Source organism: Lissotriton helveticus, chromosome 9 (genome assembly GCF_964261635.1).
Source record: "Lissotriton helveticus chromosome 9, aLisHel1.1, whole genome shotgun sequence".
NCBI lineage: Eukaryota > Metazoa > Chordata > Amphibia > Caudata > Salamandridae > Lissotriton > Lissotriton helveticus.
In genome coordinates, this window is record NC_136070.1 from 936399133 (window position 1) to 936416006 (window position 16874).

Genomic DNA, 16874 nt, shown 5'->3' on the forward strand with positions numbered 1-16874 from the left:
GTAGTTTTCTAGTCGTGTAGGCTCTCTTTTTACAAATGCTTGTGTACAAAGAGCTTGTGTTTTGCCATGCCGTGGTATTTGAATAGTGTTATTACTTCATTTTGCTTTTTAACGTTCACATAAAGTATATTGTTACTTTTTAAGTGTACAATAAATAAGTCCGCATTAATTAATTGTGGCAAAAATACCATTTTATTTACTTGGAAAACCCCTCCACCCCCTCCAGATCTCTCCGTGGGACTAGACTATGAAGCTTAAGCAATCTGGACTCATTATTTTGGACCTGCAAAGTCTCCTGTAACTTGTTGATTTGCTTTTTGCAGGACCACTGGAATACTCCTCCGTTTGCCGCCCACAAGGACGAAAATGGCAACATCTACGCCCGTGGTGCTCAGGATATGAAGTGTGTCACCATCCAGTAAGTCCGAATCATTTAGTGCAGGAAATATGTCGCCTTACCAGACCCAGACATCGAATGGTTATTATATGGTAACATTCCAGCAATGCAGGAAAATATCTTGATGTTTGAATTGGCCAGACAGAAAGTGGGTTACTACTAAAATGACCGAAAGAGAATGCCCATTTAAAAGAACATGGTCTGAACTGTGGTCATAAGGCCAGTCCTAAATTAAAGTCTGCGGACAAGTGATTGTCACATAAAGGCGCTCATTGGAAGTAAGTTGCCAGTCACATTGAACATTCCTGGTGCACACTAAAATCACCCACTCACGTGCACTTGACTAGAGGCACAAGAAGAATCGAACCCCATAGACTTGGAGTTTAGTAGCCATTTACAGCCCCTTTACAGTTAAAAAGGATCTTTTCACTTGAGAACTATAGGTCAGTAGTCATGTAGAGGATTACCACATCAAGTAGGTCACCATTTCCTTCTGTGCCATTTGCACACACAAAATAGGAAATATGAATGTATAGCCACTTGACAGGAAATGAGTCATAGATTGCAGGCACTAATCCGGAAGTTGATCACTAGTTAAGGAGGGACAATAAAGTGTGTCCCTGGTTACACTTCCAATCCCGTATGTCTTTATTCCCTGCCTTCCACAGCAGTGACCTTATGTTTCAGGGCATTCTGATCTCCTGAAGCAGTGAGCTGGTGTCTGGGGTCGAGGGCAGGGAAGAGCATTCTACATATGTGATGCCCGTGTGAGACTTGAGGGCCACCACTATGAGTTCTCAATTCCTTTGGCCTGTTTGTCGGCTTCATTTCCTGAAACCTATAGCCTGCTGGCAGCTGCTGCTAGATTTAATTTGTCAGAGGCAATCCGTAAAAAGTATGGAGATAAGCACGGGCACTGAGAAGGAAATAGGTTACTGTCAATCAGTGGTGCACTGGAGTTTCCATTTACAGATATTTTTCTGCTATAGCTACTTCTCACAAATTCTAAAGAATAAATCCACCTATGCATACAACCATTAAACATTAACAGTCCCTAAAAGTTATTTTTATTTATTACTATTAATTGCTCTAAATTAATTCATATAATATTCTCATACTACTTATTCAAGCATTATTTACATTCACATGCCAGTGTTTCTTTGTGCATTTTTAAAATGGAGGCAGCAAATTATTTCCTTTGCAGAGCTCTGTGCTTGGTGCTTTCAGCAGCAGCCATCTTTGAGAGGGGAGTGTGCAATTTAGTATTTAGGGCTTTACATGTGTCCCATCGTGGTGAGTGTTTGTTTATAAGTAGTTTTCTCTATTTTTTTCAAATTTTTGCAGTCTTCCATTCTCTGTTTATCTATTCTCTCTTTTCTTTGCTGATTGTCTCTCTTCGTCCTGTCTTTAAGGTATATTGAAGCCATTCGGAAGCTAAAAGCTGAAGGGAAGAGATTTCCTCGGACATTGCACATAACGGTCGTCCCAGGTAACTCATTATGAAAGTATTAGTAATACTCTACACCCCAAAACTCAGAATAGCAGCACAAGTTAAAATCATCCGAACTTCTTTATAGAATTTAAGATCATTTTAAACTTAAAAAAATCATTAAAAGCTATGTCATGTTGCTCCTTATTTTGTACTTTAGGGTCCTTGTTTTAATAATTAAACCCCAATAGAAATGATCAGCCATGCTTGCTGTGTCAAGCGTTTTAGTGAGCGTTGTGGTAAAAATGTTTTATTTTTATCTTTTGTGTTAATTATTAAAGTAAACAATACAAATCTAGAGAAACTGTGCTGGAACTTATTTAAAGAAAAAGACCAAGCTATGTACACCGAGCTAATGGAAAAAAACCTTCTTAGAAAATATACTTTGTTTTTTAAAGCTAGATGGTCAAATGAAGAGTCCTAACCTTTTGAATCTTTGTAACACTTGTTTAAATCTATGTACCTTTTTCTATGTTAACAGAATCAAATTAGGCTTTTTCATGATACAAAAAATTTGAAAGCGGGGAACCGCTTTCACTTACCTGCCGCCACCGCCGAGAGTCACACCACGCCAGCAGCCTCACCGAAGGAAGCCGCCCACCGCCGAGAGTCACACCGGGCACAGCAAACCGCGCCGCCGCTCCGGGAGAACCACAACTCCCGGCAGGCATCGCGGCGGCGCGACGGAGTGACGCGGAACGCGCCAGCAGGGCGCAGGGCGCACCGACAGCCCGTTAAAGGGAGGAGGAGACCGGCAAAGCGGGGGGAACCGCTTTCACTTACCTGCCGCCACCGCCGAGAGTCACACCACGCCAGCAGCCTCACCGAAGGAAGCCGCCCACCGCCGAGAGTCACACCGGGCACAGCAAACCGCGCCGCCGCTCCGGGAGAACCACAACTCCCGGCAGGCATCGCGGCGGCGCGACGGAGTGACGCGGAACGCGCCAGCAGGGCGCAGGGCGCACCGACAGCCCGTTAAAGGGAGGAGGAGACCGGCAAAGCGGGGGGAACCGCTTTCACTTACCTGCCGCCACCGCCGAGAGTCACACCACGCCAGCAGCCTCACCGAAGGAAGCCGCCCACCGCCGAGAGTCACACCGGGCACAGCAAACCGCGCCGCCGCTCCGGGAGAACCACAACTCCCGGCAGGCATCGCGGCGGCGCGACGGAGTGACGCGGAACGCGCCAGCAGGGCGCAGGGCGCACCGACAGCCCGTTAAAGGGAGGAGGAGACCCGCGTCGCGGGACGCGAGCGGGACGCCCGGGGCTAAGCCCGGGCAAAGGGCGGGCCCTCTTAGGCCCTCAGAGGCCCGAGGAGCCTGGCCTGGGCCAGATACCCTGCCCGTTTGTAAATAGCCAAAGGACATCGAGACTGCAAAACTGTAAGTTGGCTAAAAAAATAATAAGTTGGTGCCATATATTAGTGTGAATATCTGAGAACCTGTTGTATTGAAACAGGGACTGGTCTTTGTTCATAATTCTTTCCTGTTGTATAGTGGGTCATTTGTGTGACTCGCTATGAATCACCCAGAGACCAGAAGCAGGGCAGCCGCTGGGGCAAAGAAATTAACCGGTACCCTAGATGACTTTATAGTACGTACGAACGCCCTTATCGATGAAGGGATCATACTGATGGACAGAAGGGTGTCCCAAGACTTAGCCATGGCAAAACGTTCATCTCTGGGCCATATTGCTCAAGTTTGCACACCCAAAAATGTATCCGCTCCAAAAACACTAGTAATGGTACACAAGGAGCAGGGTTCTGATTTATCAGCCTCACAGGAAGGTCTGGAGGCAACCCCAGATCTTTCCTTGCTGCTGGAAAATGGCCCTGAGGCAATAGAAAATGATACATTAGATAGTACCCTAATTGAAAGGGGGAGGAAGGAGGGGGCAATCCCTAAACAAAAGCCCACTAAGACGACCACTCGAAAAGGTAATAAACCCCAGACTATCAAAATCCATGACCCAATTCAGTTGGATCAAACATTGCCGAATGAGAATACTAACTTAGATGCTGCCAGTAATATTAATGACACCGTAGGGGGACCTCGGGTAAGCACGGGTATAACAATAAGCCTGCCAGATGAAACTATACTGGATAGCAGTTTGGAGGGAATTTTGGACCAAAGTGGGGTAGTTGAGAACCAAGCGGGAGGGGGAGAGGACTGTAGTAGCCTAAGCATGGCTAATAATAATATCTTTGCTATGCTAAAAACTCTTTTAGAACCTATTGAGGTAAGGCTACGAAGTCTGGAAAGAATATTGACTAACATCCATAAAGATATTAGTGCCCCTAGCTTTAATGTGAACAATAAAGCTCCACAACAAAAGCCAAATACGAATAGACCACCCACAGTTGCTAAAAGTGATGCCACGATCAATTTACCATCAAAACCCACCATCAATCCACCTCCAAAACCCACCAATAATCCACTTCCAAAATCTACACCTATACCCAAAAATCCAACCACAGTTAACAAAGTAGCGTCACCCAGGCAAACTCCCAAGGATAAAACTAATGCTGGAAAAAGGGAGACACGTAGAAATATACATCTACCACCGGAAGCATTTCCATACGTGGTGGTCCTTACTGGAGTCCCACAACCTGATAATGATTCATATGAAAATAATGGGGGACTTATAAATAAAACAATACATTGGCTAAACGATAACTACCCCTTGCCACCAGCCTTTAAAAGCAATATCCTCATGGTTGAAAGGGCTCCTTGGGTGGGCTATAATAATAACAATAAAAAAAGGATACACGGTGATTGCGTGGTGATAACATTCGAGAATCCCCGCACCGCCAAATTCATTACATCGAGGCCCCCAAGAAATTATGGTTTGTCTATTGTGGCTAGGTCATTATCCTATTTTTACCCTGAGGGTGAACAACCGGACAATAAATGGAGCTGGACCAGGGACAAACGATACCATGGTGGTAATAGTGGTCAGGCTTTTGACAATAACCACCACAACATACAGTGGTCTGGGAGGCATGAAGATGGTTGGAACACGGTGAAATATAAAGGGAGGCCCCCTTACCCTTGTCCTCAAGGTTATGATTTAGGGTGCACAGGCATCCCGCAATTCCCTTCATTCTTCCCGTGTTACAACCGGTATGATTGCCTAGAAGGAGTGGATTGACTCCCCGAGACTAAGGAAGATGACTTGTTGCCACACAACGCTTTGGGCTTGGGTCCTATAAGCTGTCTAGGGTCTGAGGAAACCTTAGAAATACAGGTGGGGGATCAGTCATTACATGGGGACCTGGTCACTAGACTAGGGGACAGTGTAGATATTTCACCTACTGAAAAAGATTACTGTAAGGTGCTTTTTTGGAACGTGGCTGGGTTAAAACAAAAGATCACTAATCCAACCTGGGATGAGGCCATTACCGACGTGGGAATATTAGCCCTCCAAGAAACTTGGGCTATCACCCCGATACATCTTAATGGCTATAAAACATACTTCACCCCGGCGGTGGGTAGTATTCATGGGAGACCTAAGGGGGGGTTGATTGTATATATATCTAATCTCCTAGTATACGATAAAATCTCCTTCTCCCCTGGATCCAGCTATTACCAAAAAATAGTAATCTACACAAGGAAGGGTCCAAAGATGGTCCTTCTTAATTTTTATAATAATTGTCCAGATAGCATGATTAAGGATGTACTAGACACATTAACTACAGAAATGCAACACGAACTCGATAAGAGCAAGAGGGCTGAAGTTATGTTATTATGGGGGGGTGATTTTAATTGTACTCTCTGCAAAAAGGGCCAAAAGGGTATCTGTGGCCTAATGCTGGAACAAGATGTAAACCTGACGCATTTTGAACACACCCTACTAGGCGACTCATTAAATGAGATGATTTTTAATTTCAATTTTGGGTTTTCTAATGAGCTAGCACACTATACAACGCCATTTGCTCCAACATTTGTGGGGCGGGGTGCCTCATCTACTATTGATTTTAATTTATGTACACTTAGCTCTGCGAGTAGATTGATCAAAGCAAATGTCATGGATTTACCACTGAGTGATCACCTGCCACAGGTATTAAAAATGGAGAACTTATTTGTTGCAGCTGATACTAGAGAAGGTCCGGACCAAATGGTCCAGGATGTGAGGTTGGGTGCTCAAAATGGTTATAACCTTAAATGGAGCAGATTGGTCCCGGATGACTTTCTGTACAAAATATTGAGGAAATGCATGAGTAGTTTCTTGGTTTGTTTAGACGAATACGCAGAGCACGGTGATATAATAACCCATTTTAATACCATCTCTAGTACAATTAAGGAAGCTTTGTGGGTTGTAAGGAAAAACTTCTTAAAGTCCAATAGGAAATGGTTCGATAGGAACTGCAATCGAGCCTTAACAAAGCTTAGACTTGCAATTCATAAAAGACCACGGGACGTAATCTCAATTAGAATTGCTAGAAAGGACTATAACTTTGCCCTGAAGGATAGGAAGGCCTCGATAAAAAGGGAGGCCTGGGATAATCTATGCGCTGCCTCAAAATCAAATGATCCGACAGCTTTCTGGAGGGTTATTAATACCCCCCTCTTATATGAACAAAAAGCACGCCTAGAAATCGCTATCACAGAAGATGAGTGGGTGGATCATTTTTCTTCCCTTTATAAGGCTGTGGAACCAATTCCTGACATAGGTCAGGATGCGGGGTTGTCAAGGTTAGTTACTACCAGTACCTTGACTATAACCCTTCCAGAAGTTATAGCCAGTTTGAAGGCGACTAAGGGGGGCAAGGCAGCAGGGCCAGACGGCATACCAGCTGACCTCTATAAAGCTAACATTGAACTATGGGGGCCACTGCTGGTTCAACTTTTTAATGCCGCCTTGGTAAATAGCCCAATTCCTACCTGGTTTACATCGGTAATAGTCCCAATTTTTAAGAAAGGGGACAGGCTTAGTTGCACTTGCTATAGGCCAATTTCCTTACTGGACTCCTCTATAAAAATTTTGGGGAGAGTGATTTTAGCAAAACTACAGAGCTGGGCTGAGGATAATGGGGTGCTAAGTGATTTCCAATTTGGGTTCCAAAAGGGTCTGGGGACCATAGAGCAAGGTTTAAATCTCTTCACCTTGCAACAAAAATATATAAAGGTTAAAAAACAACGTCTATACCTCACTTTTGTTGATTTAACATCAGCCTTTGACTGTGTGTCACACACCAAACTATGGTCAATTATGGCCGAGTTGGGGGTAGACAATGCCATTATATGTTTTCTGAGAGAGCTTTATTCTGGGGCCACTGCTAGTGTAAGATACGGAAATAGTGGTGAATGTAGCAGACAATTTGGGATTGGCCGGGGTGTGCGCCAAGGGTGCGTTTTAGCCCCCTTTTTATTTTTGTTATACATAAATGGAATGGAGAAGCATCTCGTGCAGGAGGGCCGAGACATGCCTATGGTGAGAGGTAGGCCTGTCCCGGCATTAATGTACGCCGATGATGCCGTTCTGATGGCACGCACACCAATGGCTTTACAAACTTTGGTGACAGCCTTTAACACCTTTATGCTTGGTTTAGATTTGAAAATTAATTGTTCTAAAACTTTATCTATGTTCTGTGGGTCCAGAACAAGCAAGCATTTGAAGCCAATCTTTATAAATACTAATCCCTTAGAAAGGACCCCTACCTTCCCGTATCTAGGGATACTGTTCCATGAAGGTGGCTCTTGGACTACAGCAATTCATGCGAGGTCTCTGCTATTCTCTAAAACTATTATGGCCCTAAAATGCTTTATGAAAAAAATAGGAAAAAAACCCATAAAGGAGATTTTAACTGTGTATAACGCAACCTGTATATCTGTAGCCACTTATGGTGCTGGATTATGGGGGTATTCAAATGTTAGTGTGATTCAAACTATGGAAAACAAGTTCTTATGTCACGTTCTGTCCGTACCCCAAAGTACTGCAACGATGATATGCCATGTTGAATTGGGTATACCTTATATTACAGACACTATTAAAATTCAGCCAGTCCTTCTTTGGCATAGGGTCTGGACAAAAGAGGAATGTGCTGTCAATCGGGCCATTTTAAAGGACATCATGGTTTTGGACAATATTAGCAATTTTAAATGGATAGGCTTCGTCAAAGAATTTCTTGGGAAAATAAATTGTCCCCAATACTTTGAGGACCCTCAATCCATGGAATATATATCTAGAAGGGATTTGAAAAATCTATGTATGGCGCACCTCAAGGAAATGAGATATATGGAAGAGGTGAGGAAAAAGACTGTTTCTGCCCACCAGGACATTCTATGTGGAGAAAAATTGCAGCCATATCTCTCATTGTATATGCCTAACCATGAACGTTACCTTTTGACCCGTTTTAGACTGAATATTGTTTTTAGGACACTATCGTTCCCCTTGATGAATTGTTGGTCGAAGGATTTATGTCTTTGTCCATGCGATGAAGTATCCCATCAATCAGATATACACATATTATTTTTTTGTAAATTTTATACTCTTCCTCGAAAGAATCTTATCATCCCTATCCTCAAGGATCTAAATGTATATAGATGCCGCCTAGCGTTTACAGAATGCCAGAAAATGGAAACTGTTTTTATGGTTGCTTCAATTGCAGAATTTTTAAAACTGGTTTTTAAGTGCCGTAAATCAATTCAAACGGACTGATCGTTTTTTATTGTATATATGAATTATATTTTGATTTTTTCTTTCTGTGTTCTTAAAATAAGCTTACTTCACCTCTTGTAAACTGTATTTGTCATGCTACTTTCATGGTTATCTTGCTTTTTTAACCGAATAAAGTAATTTTGAATCTTTGATACAAAAAATAGACAACATTGCAAATTATAAACCTTGTCAATTAAAGCTATTATAGTACCAATTGATAATTAAAACATATAGTTGATGTAGTAATAGGTATCATCGTAATATTTTCTACTCTGTCTGCTCAACCGTACCGAAAATAACATTCATATTTATGAGCGAAATGCTCAGCATATAAACTTTGTAGAAGCGAAGTGCGGCGATAATGGGATGCATGGATGATCCTGAATTATATGAGTATGTAGAGTGTGGAGTGCACGACATTTGATATGCAGTTACTTTAAAAAGGGATACAGTTGCAGAAACACACTGAACAAACCTCCTAGATCTCCCTATATTATTGAAGTAATGGAGCCAGATCAAGGAATCTTCAACATTTCATGATGATAGATGCAGTATGTAAAATCGTCCTGCAGCTGGTGTGCGATAAGCCTATTACTGAGCTCGCTAATTCAGTGAAAGAAGCTGAAGCTTGTGAGCTTGCTCACCTTGTGGTCAGTAGGAAGAGACATGGGCAGTTACAGACTCTGGCAGCGGGAGGGTCATTAACTGACGGACCTGTAGTGATGTGTGCATGGGCAGTTGTGTAGCATTAGAGCATTCTGGTATGGTATGTAAAATAGCTTTGGACTGGGATGCGGCCGGAGTAATTACCAGTAGCTGATTAATTCAAGCATTACATCCATCACTTTGTTGTACTCTTTTGTACGGCCAAGCATCCTTAAGGTCCAAACCAAAAAGCAGTTGAGTCTGGTGATATTTTGTTTCTAAACCGTATCCCAGAGCAAGAGCATGTTCAGATCCTTTAGTCATAATGGGCACCGAGTAGGATGAAACCCATACAACATGAAAGGCGATACCCTAAATCATAATGATACTTTAAATACTGTACGGAGTAGGTCTTGAGTAAGACGTAATATAGTATCTTGAAGGCACCAAAGAAGTCTTATCAATCAAGCTGCATTAGGTAATCGGAGAGGGCTGACAGCAAAATCAATCCCAAAGGTGCTTCTGTGTATCTAGCTAGTTACTATGGATGAAGGGTTGCGCCACCAGGAAGATTACTGGTGAGTAGTGAAAAAGAAAAAAATCCTGATACAAAAGGAAAATCAAGTGCATACATGGTTTTAAAAACTGGTTTAAAAATGGGACCCCAGCAGGTTGTGATTAATTTATCAAATCTGGGTGTGGTGATGGATGTTTTGAGCCATTTCACAGCAATCAATAGGGTGGTCTATGTTTTTAAAATGATTCATTAATGATGTAGAAATGGCTGTGAGTAATGGTTCCATCTTTGCTGCTGAATACGAATCTGCCTAGATCCGTGAATTCAAATCAGGACACACTAATAATATCACAGGATATCTTCATACCTGACTGCGACATCTTAGATGTGAGTAACCATTAGTTCTTTCTCCGGGTACTTTAATCCCTTATTTCAAGCTATGATGACAAAGTTTTGTCTGTCGCCGCTGCCAAAGCTTGGAACTCACTTCTAAAATACTTCACAAACCATGTTCTCACATTAGATTTTGAAGGGCTCTAAAACCTTTGTTTTCAGTCTATTACTCAACTCCTCCTTAAACACTTCGGTTCAGAGCCAAGAAACCTTCACAGGCTGCACTTTTACAAATACCCTTACTTCTGCTGTTGCTATCAAGAGAGAACAGGTACATTAAACTTTCATTGTTGGTATGTAGAGTGATGCACTTGGGTCACAGAAGGTACAGGAAAGGCGAAATGTATAATGAGGAGTGGAAGGTGATAACCGAATAAACAAATGCTCTCTTCTTATTTCTCCTAATACCTGTGGTAAATAAATAATTAATTACCGGTTCTATTTTTGACTATAATCAATAAACGGGTAGCTCAATAAATAAGAGTCAAGATTCGAGGTAGCTGAAGTTGACAGGCTTTAATCAGGCATAAAGGACAGGAACAGGACAGCCTGTACGGGAATGGGATGGCAGCTGCCGGGGGCAGGAATAGGCAATTGGGGTAGCTTTTAATAACAGTGCACAATATTTATAGTTAAACAAATACATTACATTCAATACAGGGGGCGTAGCAGTAGGCGGAGTTTGTAACAGTCGCGAAAGATAAGGGCAAAATGATGTAACAAGAAGGCGTGTACAGGGCGTATACATAGACATGTGATGTAAACGTAACAGAAGCGTCATAAACGGGGCGGAAACATGGAGGGGGCTACCTGAGCAGCTGGGACCTCTAACCTAGTGGTGCGCGCAAACTGGCAATGACGTGTTACCAGGAGGACTGGGGGCTATGACTTCTGCGCTAGAAGAGGAGACTAAAAGTCTGGAGTGTCAGAGCGACATGTACCCAGGCATATCTAGTATCTGGTGTTTAGAGTACATGTTGATAGAATCCAAAAGTTATCAGGGCAAAGGCTAACAGACACTAAGACTGGTGCATGCATTATTCTACATGTAGTGCTTGTGCGAGGAGTATTCTATGAATATTAATACAGTATTTCTCTTACATGGAGACATAAAGGCTAGACCATGACGGAAACTATTGATGCGATTCAGTAGCTTAGGAATGCAGAGAAGGAGGGCTGGACTGATAGCTAGAATCATAACATACTCTTGGCAGACTGGGAGGCAGAGCCAGGCCGAGCCGGGCACTGCGAGGCATGAAAGTAAGCTAAGGGTCAGGGATACAGGTGGGGGCTGTATCGCTCCTCGGAGAGGGTTCAGGAGACAGGAGCTGAATCTGAGTCCGGGCCCTTTTGAGGCCTAGAAACGGGGACAATTCAATGAATTAACGTGCACACTGTAAAACGTGGCAACGTAGGTTTACATAGGCCTGATATTCGTTGTATTCACGAAGGACTGGAAACTGGCATACTAGAGATGGACACAACTATAATTGCGTCTTTAATCGATCAGAAGGGGATACATGCATATCGATCATGCACATATAACATAAGATGGGGAACACGTAGGCACATACAACATGGCAAAATTTACTTTTCCACATTCCCTCCTTGTGCCCTACGTTTCCATCAGGAAACATCAATATTCATGATACCATCTATCATTTCATATAGCATCATTTGCTCGTCTCGAATTGTCTTAGAACGGGACTTAGGACTAGGAATACAAGAGGTAGCACAAATGCCGCAAATCGCAGGGCCACATTGTATACAGAGGCAGCAACTGAATATGATCATTACTGCAATACCTAGAAATGACAATACTTTCCATCCCCAAGCAGATATGATATCCCAGAGCCAACCGGACCATGTCCAGGTGCCTGGATTCTGGTGTAACTGATGGGCAATTTTATGAAGTCTGGTTATAGCTGAATAAACAGACGGCGCGTTATTAGGAATGAAAATGCAGCAACTAGATCCGATGACTCTACATGCTCCTCCTCTATCGGCCAGTATGACGTCAAGAACGAGACGATTTTGGAGCACAACAAATCTCATAGCAGATTGCTCTTCGGTTAAGTTACCTAGAGCAGAAGTAGTCTCATTCACTACTGCTTCAAGGGTTCTGGTTAGTCTACGTATTAACTTACTATTCTGGATAGGTCCTATAAAGAAGAAGAAACCTTTATTGAAATCTGTATACTGTTCTAGAGCAGTTTCAGTTTGATCGACAATTGGGGACTCAATCTCCCTTCTATGTCTGACGTGTACTAAATGTGTGTTTCTGTGATAATCAGATGGGGCTAGAAAAACTGGTGGCAGTAGGAAGGCAATGTAACAGGTTCCATCCCAATCGAGGGGCAGACGAACATATGCGGTCTGACCACAAACAAAATAAGAATGACGTGAGGCTTTGAAAATAGATTTCCCACTGTCACTATACTCGACAGTAGTAGTACAATCACTATGTCCTACATGTGCGGAACCATTCTTTCTGACACATAATTCGCCTTTGACTGGTAGTATTGAAATAGCAGGTAAGTCTAGAGTAGTATCAGACTGAACATTCAATACCATAAAATTCGAAGAATAATTACCTAAATAATAAACTTCATTTTCTAGATCTAACCCTGTTCTATGGGGGAGACCTTGCTTGTCTGGAAAACATGTTCTGTTCAGAAGGGACATATCATTTGAAGATGACGTTAACGTGGACCATGCTCCACACGAACCATTATGTGAAAACGGATAAGGAAAGAGTGGCAGAACTCCCTTCGGTGTCTGGAAAGGGGGGAGTCGACCACACACCCAACAATTAGTGGCATTGCTGGTCTGGTGTGAATAGTGTAACATTCGGATGAATGTATTATTACGCATAGCAAGACGATAGGATAGCTCGTGAGGAGGCAGATCACTAAATGTGTGCTCTACTGTAGCATTAGCAAACTTATTTATATGCGAAATTGGAAAACATAAATGTAATGCATAACTTGTGCAGGTAACCATCAAACTTAGAAACAATAAGAAACTTAGAAAAACGATACATTTGATAGTTTTGACTAACTCTCTCACTATGGGGGTCTATCTCATACATGTCAGATACCTGTCTAACCGTTTCACCCGAGAGGGACTTAGACAATTAAACTGGCTGACTTATTTTACTAGACCGAAGCTTTAACTTATACTCCTGTTGCGGAGTTTTCTCTAACAGAGGAACTTTCAGTTCGGGATTCAGATCAGTGTCTGGTTTCAGGCAGTCTTTAGAAATGTTCTTAGAAAATGTTTTTTCTCGGAGTCCATGGAACTTCTTGACGTGGGACAGATGGACCCACCCCTTGCGGCCCTCCAACTTCACGGCCGTGCGGGTGGTCAGGAGAACAAGTCGCGGCTCCTTCCAACGAGGCTCCAGCGGACTTGAACGATCAAAGTTCCTTACAAGGACGAGGTCGCCTGGAATGACCTCATGCGGTTTCACTTCAGTATTGTCTGGAAATGCAGCGGCAACCTGCGAACGACAAGAGTGTAGGGCAGACATCAAGGAAGCTAGGTAATCTGTCAACATATTACTGGAAACATCTGTGATACTGCGGGGTCTAGGTGTACCCCACATGTTTGGGGGGCGGCCGAATACGACCTCATAAGGGGACAGACCTGATCTGGAATGTGCAACCATCCTCATGAAGAATAAAGCAACTGGCAGGGCAACTAGCCAGTCTACACCTTTCTCTTTACATGTCTTAGCAATACGGACTTTCAGAGTTTGATTATGTCTCTCTACGAGACCGGCTGCTTCAGGATGGCGCACACAATGGAACTTCCACTGGTACCCTAACAGAAGGGAAACATGTTTCATTAGCTCGGATGAGAATGGCTGGCCGTTATCAGAATACACGACCCTAGGGAGTCCATAACGGGGAAAGAATTCACGAACCAGCTGCTTGGCAGTGGTCGCGGCTGTGTAATCTGGGACTGGATATGCTTCTGTCCACCTGGACAAAGCGCATACAACTACAAGGACATACTTGAAACCTCGACATCGCTCCATCTGAATATAATCCATCTGGAGGACTTCAAAGGGGTGGTCAGGAGGTTGGAATCCACCTTGTTCCACCGGGACACTTTTACCTGGATTGAACTGGCAATATATCATACAGGTACGGACTTTCTGCTTGGCTGCAGCTCGTAAGTGCTTGTTGAACCAAAGGTTCTGGATACTGTCTAACATAGCTTTTTCTCCTAGATGTGCTGGACTATGTGCGGTATTAATAATGACTTGAACCATAGAGTCGGGGAGAAACCATGTGGCTTTTCCCTTCGTCACCCATCCCTGATCTGTCTGGACCCCTCCTTGTTCAGACCATTTCTTGATTTCTTCGGGAGTGGCATGTAACTGTATGTCTATGACATCTTGTGTAGGGTCCTTAACTGTCATACAAGTAGTCGGATCTAGAGTGAGTGTCTGTGTCGTGTTAACTGGAATGTCTGGGGTCTGAGCTGTAAGCTTGGCTGTTCGATCTGCTAGATCGTTACCTTGGGAAATGATATCAGTAACTTTCGTATGTGCTTTGCACTTCATGATAGCGATAGCTGTCGGTAAATGTATTGCATCTAACAGAGCTTGAATGAGGAGACCATGCTGAATCTTGGTTCCATGAGAAGTCATGAAACCTCTCTCCTGCCAGAGCACTCCGAAGTCGTGTACAACTCCGAATGCGTAACGTGAATCTGTATATATATTTACTTTCAGGTTCTTGGCACGTATGCAGGCTTGGGTCAGAGCAACTAGCTCTGCTGCTTGAGCAGACAGGGTGTCAATACGATGTGTTTCAATAACTTCAGTTTCAGTAGTCACTGCATACGCGGCTACTAGTTCTCCTGTACTAGTTCTCATACATGAACCGTCCACATAAAGTGTCAGGTCGGGATTAGGTAATGCAATGTCTGTCAGGTCTTGTCTTGGCTTAGTCATAGTGTTAACAACTTCCACACAGTCATGTGTGGCCGGATTTGAAGTAACTGACGGCAACAGTGTAGCAGGATTTAAAATGTTGCAGCGTCTGATTTCTATGTGTGGCTGGAACAATGTCAGTTCATAACCTGTTAAACGTGCGATTGTCAAGTGCTGAGTCTGTGTTCGGTTTAAAAGAACTTCCACGGAATGTGGAACTTGTACTGTCAGGGAGTGTCCTAATACTATGGAATCACTTTGTCTGATAGCTAGAGCTGTAGCTGCAACTGACTTGAGGCACGCAGGCAAAGCCTGGGCTACTGGATCTAGTGTACTCGAAAAATAAGCACAGGGCTTGTACTGTCCCGCTTGATCTTGTGTGAGAACAGATAATGCAGTACCATCACGTTCTGTGACAAAAAGTGTAAAAAGGCTTATTGTAGTTCGGTGTAGCTAGAACAGGTGCTTGGCATAAGGCTTTCTTTAATTCATTAAAAACAAGTGTATGTTCCTGGGTCCAAGGGAGGACAGTCGATACGGCTGCCTCCTGTGTCGTTAACTGTATCAGTGGCTTGGCTAGAAATGCATACTGAGGAATCCATTGTCTGCAATAAGAAGTGAGGCCAATAAAAGCACGTACCTCCTTCTGTGTCTTGGGCTGTGGAAGACTCGCTATTAACTGGATACGGTCTGGTGTCAACTGCCTACCCCACTTGGACAGTAAGTGGCCTAAGTAGATCACTTGCTGGACACAGAATTGAAGCTTCGAAGGGGACACCTTGTGCCCCTGCTCGGCCAGAAAATACAGGACTGTAAGTGACGCTCGCTCGCAGTCACGTTCAGAACGGGCGGTGATTAGTAGATCATCGACATACTGGAGCAGGGCAGTGTCAGTTGGCATGTGAATATTGTCTAGTTGTCTCTTAAGTGCTTGACTATAAATACTAGGACTTTCTGTGAAACCTTGAGGAGCTCGTGTGAATTTATAGCTCCTTCCATTTAAACAAAAACCGAAAAGGTACTGGCTGTCTGGATGAATGGGAACACTGAAAAATGCATTCTTGAGGTCTATGACAGTAAAAAATGTAGCTTCGGAATCAATGGCTGTTAATAGGGAAGAAATATCTGGGACTACTGGATACTGGGGTATGATACATTTATTAAGCTCTCGAAGGTCAATCACTAATCGATATACTGGAGGTGCATTTGGATCAGTACGTTTCATGACTGGAATGATAGGAGAATTACATACATTGGAGTCAGTTTCTACAACCACTCCTTGAGCAATGAGCTCATCAATAATTTTGGATAAGGCTGCTACAGCCTCAGGTGGCAATCTGTACTGTCTGATTCGTGGCAAGACTATACCTTGCTTGAGAGTCACACGATGGGGTGTGATTTGCATAAAACCTACATCAGTTGGACCGTGCGCCCATAAATGCTGCGGTACATTTGACAGTCTTGGATCAAAATCGCGTAAAACATAGTGACCTTTAAAGTCACGCAAAAACAATCGTATTCCTTCTGGGGAGCAGCAAATAACTGCACCTAATTCTTTCAATGTTTTAATGCCTAACAAATTTTCTGGACATGACTTCGTAAGTAACAAATCAGTAGTTCGGGACAATGGACCGACTTCTAGAGAAACTGGTTTTGAAATCTCGTTCACAATAGGCTTTCCTGAAAATCCAAGGGAAACATTTCTAGAGCCTGAGAGCGGAGCCCCTGGAACCTCGTCATGACTGATAGTAGTCCTACTTGCCCCTGTATCAATCAAAAACTTTCTGTCTTTCCCTAATACTTGACTGTGTACATAGGGACCCTCTTG

At 43.2% G+C, this 16874-nt stretch overlaps 1 protein-coding gene across 2 annotated transcripts in view; it reads left to right on the forward strand.

Annotated features, from left to right (window-relative positions):
• Positions 1-16874, forward strand: part of ACY1 (aminoacylase 1) — a 197418-nt gene that overhangs the window by 104998 nt on the left and 75546 nt on the right. For both annotated transcript variants that reach the window (XM_078661166.1, XM_078661167.1), the window contains 2 exons: positions 324-418; positions 1810-1886. In XM_078661166.1, coding sequence (XP_078517292.1) covers positions 324-418; positions 1810-1886 — 172 coding nt within the window. The remainder of the gene's footprint in view (positions 1-323; positions 419-1809; positions 1887-16874) is intronic.